The 5,240-nt window shown below is 36.0% G+C and overlaps 1 protein-coding gene across 2 annotated transcripts; it reads right to left on the reverse strand.

Annotated features, from left to right (window-relative positions):
* Nucleotides 1-379: 379 nt before the first annotated feature.
* LOC143465914 (uncharacterized) lies at nt 380-1,671 on the reverse strand. 2 transcript variants are annotated; one of them, XM_076964436.1, is made up of 3 exons: nt 1,553-1,671; nt 1,277-1,344; nt 380-1,180 (listed from the first exon to the last, which is right to left on the reverse strand). In XM_076964436.1, exons 1-3 carry the CDS (start codon nt 1,618-1,620, stop codon nt 411-413), a joined length of 906 nt encoding a protein of 301 aa, XP_076820551.1. In that variant the 5' UTR covers nt 1,621-1,671; the 3' UTR covers nt 380-410. The 2 variants fall into 2 exon arrangements, with proteins under 2 accessions (XP_076820551.1, XP_076820552.1); XM_076964437.1 differs by having other exon boundaries at nt 1,428-1,668.
* Between the last annotated feature and the right edge of the window lie 3,569 nt (nt 1,672-5,240).

Below are 5,240 nucleotides of genomic sequence, written 5' to 3' on the forward strand. Positions count from 1 at the left end.
CCTACGACGGTTTAGTTTCCACATCCATGGCCATTGCTGAAATTCTTGTTGGAGAACAGCCCAGAAGGTTCATACGTCGTAACTAAGCGCTTAAACCAAGACCCATTGGAGGCCTATTTCGGTCATATGAGACAAACTGGCCGTCGAAATGAAGTGCCTGATATTCACCAATATGCACAATTTGAAAATGTGATAATGTGTAAAAAGAATATCAAGTCACTTAAGGGGTCAAATGTAAATCACGTTATTGACTGGAAACATGGTGATGTTTGCGATGATCCAATGCCGAAGCGAAAAAAATAACTTGATTTCGAGTGTTTTGACAGTCTGCTTACAATACAGTAACACTTAATCCTTCTTGAGCTAAAACTGACGAACTACATGTAAGAAGACAACTATGTAATGTACATTCATTTTAATGATTTTCTCAGACCTACATTTTGATCAGAGGTTACATGCAGTACTGAATTTAAATGATTGGCTTTTTGATAGCATCTAATCTTCACGTAAAATTTACATATTTTCATGCACAATTTTTGCAAACATTCATCAAAAACAAGATTTTCAAATATATCTTTTATGTTACAAACACTCAAAGAAGACATGCAACTTTCCATGATGTGCTCCTTTATGTCTTGTTTCCTAAAGACACTTTCTACATACATCAACAATTTCACTAGTGATTTCGCTGGAACTGCAAGATGTCCATAATTGTTATTATTTAAAGCGGAAATCAAGGAACTATTAGTGGTTTCATTACTATAATCAGTTAAACAAGACAATAGATCTATTTCTCTCGGATTTATACAGCGCTTAGTGAGTTTCTGCAAAATATAACCACCTATGTACTGAATTATGAATTCTTCGTCTCGGGTTAACTTGTGTAATGTCAAGTGTTTACCCTTTTTGTTGTGTGCAACAGTGGTAACGTGTGATAAAAATACATCAAACAATTTTCGTGTTAAACATAGTAACAATTTTCTTGGCAAGAAAAATAGTGATGGGATGCACGTAATTCCATCACATGAGAATTTATGAAACAGTTCATCCGGTGAACTGTACGAAGAAAATAGCTTCATAAAATAGTTAACCGCATCTGCAGTTAGATCTGTTTTAACGCCACCCACTGTTTCCCACCATTCCATCAGCTTTTCTCTTGTAACATTATTGCAAGAAGATTCTGCAAGACAAGTGTAAAATTAAGTTTGTTTGATTTTTTTAATCGGAATCTGCCAATGATAGAGCTCAAAAAGAAATAAGTTTCAAACAAATATACCGTGAGCAGTTTTTTGATGAGCCAGCAAAGTTTCATTACTTGTGCAGTTACGCAAACATTGTCCACATCTGCAAATAAATATTTTCATTATCAGATTAAATGACATCAATATATCAGTACAGCATTACTTCAAATATTCGTTACGACTTACATTAATTTGTTGTTTTGCTTGGCTGTTTATTATAAATTGGCGAGAACGTACACTCTGGGTGACCGCCATACAGGACAAGCTCAACAGCAGTTGGCTGATTGATTAATAGGCATATCGTATCTTACATGAAGTTTGCTGCATCGTCTTCTGGGTCACAATCTATTTCAATAATTAACTTCAAGTTGACATCCATTAGATCCCAAGAACTGAAATCAGACTTTCAGTAGCCTATTTTAATGACACAACACCTGCAACATAAGGCCTATGCTAATGAGTTTAGTTGCTAATTGCCTGCATGGTCGAAGATAAATGTGGTGAACAAAAAAATCTTCCCGCGCAACTCAAGTAGGCTAAGCCATGCCTTGATACAGAACAGCAGCATTATCAGTTCAAGGAACTGAAACTAAGTTAATTGCTGAACCTAAAACTCTCACCTGATTTCAATAATTAATTTCAATTAAAATTAACACCCAATGGATCCCAACAACTGCACCCTAATAATAAGACTAATCTGTTCCAGCAGCAAACAGATCTGAAAATCATTGTCGTCGTCTGCATGTTTATTGTTATGTAGTGAACCGTGACCGTGGAGAAAGTAGAATATGCTCCAAGAGAATAAAAGAAACAAACATGACGTCATGCGCAAAAAAGAAGTTTCTACTCATGTGTTTAAATCTCTTTGTACAGAGTAACAACAAAATTTTGTTCCAAAACAGCGGAAGTCGGAAGTTGCCTAGTAGGGTCAAGTATACAAGTGCACAACTAGATGACGTCACTCTTTCAATTGCTGGAGCAAGTATACAAAAGTATCCTTTGGTTGAGCACTTGTACACTAGACTAGGGTTGCCATGCAATATGCATCAAGATTTTCCCAGACATGTCCAGGGTTTTAGTGTTAAAATCTGCGTCAGGAAGAAATGTTAAAAAGTGCTTAAATGTCAGGAATTTTTGAATGAATGATTTTGTGAAATCTAACTGGCACTATTTTCACATTAAGAATTTATTTAGTGTTAAAGATTAAATTTGTTATTGTTCGTCTTTTGAAAATGGCTAAGTGAACATGTAAATTTACTGACGAGATGCAGGCAAGCTCCTTCTAGGGCTCTAGGCCTATATATACACTGTAATCTGTTTGTCTATCTATCAACTACACTGCAAGACCTCGCCCTAACGCCAGTCTAGAGCGTTTTTTTTAAACTTTACTTTGTGACATAATAATTCGAGTCATTTGATTTGGCTAGTTTATTTTGTGGGGTCAATTTTGCTGTTTGCTTTATAGTAACCAGACCTATCTTCGTATTTTCTAACTTTTAAGTAGTGGATGTAGCAAAATTGGTCTTAATTTTTTAAGTGGGAAAAAGTTCTAATATTAATAAAACTAAGTTGTTGGACTAAACAAATGTGGCAGTTTCGTATTTTTTTCCCAGTATGACAGTGACAGTCTTGTAAAAAAATAAACGTTTGGATTGGTAGGATATAAGAATATACTGTAAAATAACATATGGCGCCTTTTTGATGTTGCGAAAGTTGATCATTGAGACTGTCAGGAATTTAGCTTTTTCAAATGTGGTAACCCTACACTAGATTAGGGTTACCATATTTGATAATACGCAATCCCTGACAAATTTACCTCAGTTTCATTGACCAACTTTAGAATATTACCAAAGTACATTGCCGCCATAGCTTTTTTGTGAAAAAAGGATAAACACGGAACAATACAAAAACAGCATGTTGCATTGCAATACACGAATGCAAGTTTTTCTTCCATACAGTAACATTTATGAAAACGAAGGTTTTAACAAAATACGAAACAAAATACGAAACAGTTTTAACAAAATACGCTCCAAAGTAATTACAAGTAATGAACGTATAACAGTTTATGAATAATATTCTAAGCTCCCTCATACCAATCATACTTTTCTGAAGATCTGATTTCTTTCAACAAGCTCTTGTTGGACTTCAAAAGCACATAAAATTCTCCACAAGACATGCTTTGTACTGAAATGTTAAAATTCCTTTTATTCACGCAATGGTCCTATTATCTCTTTCTTAAAAATCTTAAATCTTATCTTAAAAGGTAGTAAACAACTTACCGTATTTTCTTGAATAGAAACCGCGGCTACAATTCTTTATTTTTGAACGTTTTGTGCGGTTTCTATTCGAAGGCGGGTTCTATTTTTATTACATGAAGTACCGGTAGTGTTGATTAGGTGACAATAAAATTCTGCGCTCTCTTTTGACAAAAGGTTTTATTTTATTAATATCCGATCACTACTGTAATGTGACAACTGCTGTTTTTCGCATGTGCAAGCTCTCAATGACAGCCTTTACATTACACCAAAGCGATTTCATCATTTTGTTCTGTGGCCTCTATTTTTTATTTTTAATGAAATCGTGTGGTTTCTGTTCGAGGGCGGCTTCTATTCAAGGGCGGTTTCTATTCAAGAAAATATGGTACGTCATAAACGAGTTGCAGACAGATTTAAAGCCGACAGTTTTGATGAGCTGAGAATGTTCGAGACCTAGAACCTAGAAGTTTGTAAAAAGGTGGCAACCTAGAAAAATTTGGACTAAAATACAATTGTAAAAATTCCCGGACTTTTAAGTACATTTTAGCATTTCTCCCTGACTCAGATTTGAACACTAAATTGACATATGGCAACCCTACACTAGGACTAGGACCCCCGTTGATCAAGTTCATTTTACTGAGGTTTTTCTTCTTTCATCCAGACACACAGGTCCGTTCCATCTTGTCTGTGACATAACGTTTATTTCCTGCCAAATTATCAGCTAAACTTGGTTTGATTTTAATGTGTGTAAACTATGTGTTTTGTAGTTTCGGTTTTCATGCCCGTGCTGACCCTAACCTGTTTTATAATGATGGGTGTTGATATTTTACACAACAACACTATCATCAACCCCCAAAAAGATTTTCCAGCCAAGTTGCTATCTAGTAACCATGTTTTGCAAAGGGTGTAATTTTCGACTTCTTCAGACTTGTCTGTTTAAAGCTGGCGATCACCTGTACAAGATGGGCAGTTTTTCACACCTTTCAAATATGTTGATCTAGTTGTCTTCGCTACCTCATGTTTTTTTCTTGCTACGAAAGTTTCGTCTTATATACATTATACAAGACCATTCTTTTTCCCTCATTGTACTTGAACGCCATCCAAATATTGTATGTGGTATTTCACATTTGTTAGCGCGACTAAAATGTTCCATGTAATAGCAAGTACATTCAAAACAATTGTTTTAAAACGAAAGACCCAGGACATGTCTAATTTTACTTATCTTTTTTTTGTTAATATTATATGAAGCTGGATAGACAAAAGTTGTAGATTGCAGTGATTGACAGTAGCGGTCACGACCAGGACTGCAGAGTATGGCAGTTTTTGCTGAGATCTCGTTTGTGCAGAAGCAAAATTCCAATTTGCAAGGAAGCAGCTGATGTGCACTGTGACTTGTGGTCCAAGGCTGCTCAGCGTCTGCGCAGGCAAGTTGCAGCTCTCTATGAGAGAAATCAGGAATATCTCTTTGAGAAATTAGTGTTTCCTGTGTGTTTTCAGGAGACCTCGATTTGCCCTGGTGCACAATGCTATTTTGGAAAAAATTCTCAATTGTGCCCTTGTCATACTCTGCAGTCTGGGTCACAACATCGAGCAAAATTTTTGGTCCACCAAGAGAAGTTTAGCCGATGGTATGCAAAATTAGTGCATCACCTTGATCTACGTTTTATGTTGTGCTGTGGCAAAGGGAATTTTTAACTGTGAGCAATGTGGTGGCTGCCCCTCTGTAACAAGCGTTGTGGGGAGG

The sequence above is a fragment of the Clavelina lepadiformis genome, chromosome 7, assembly GCF_947623445.1.
Source record: "Clavelina lepadiformis chromosome 7, kaClaLepa1.1, whole genome shotgun sequence".
NCBI lineage: Eukaryota > Metazoa > Chordata > Ascidiacea > Aplousobranchia > Clavelinidae > Clavelina > Clavelina lepadiformis.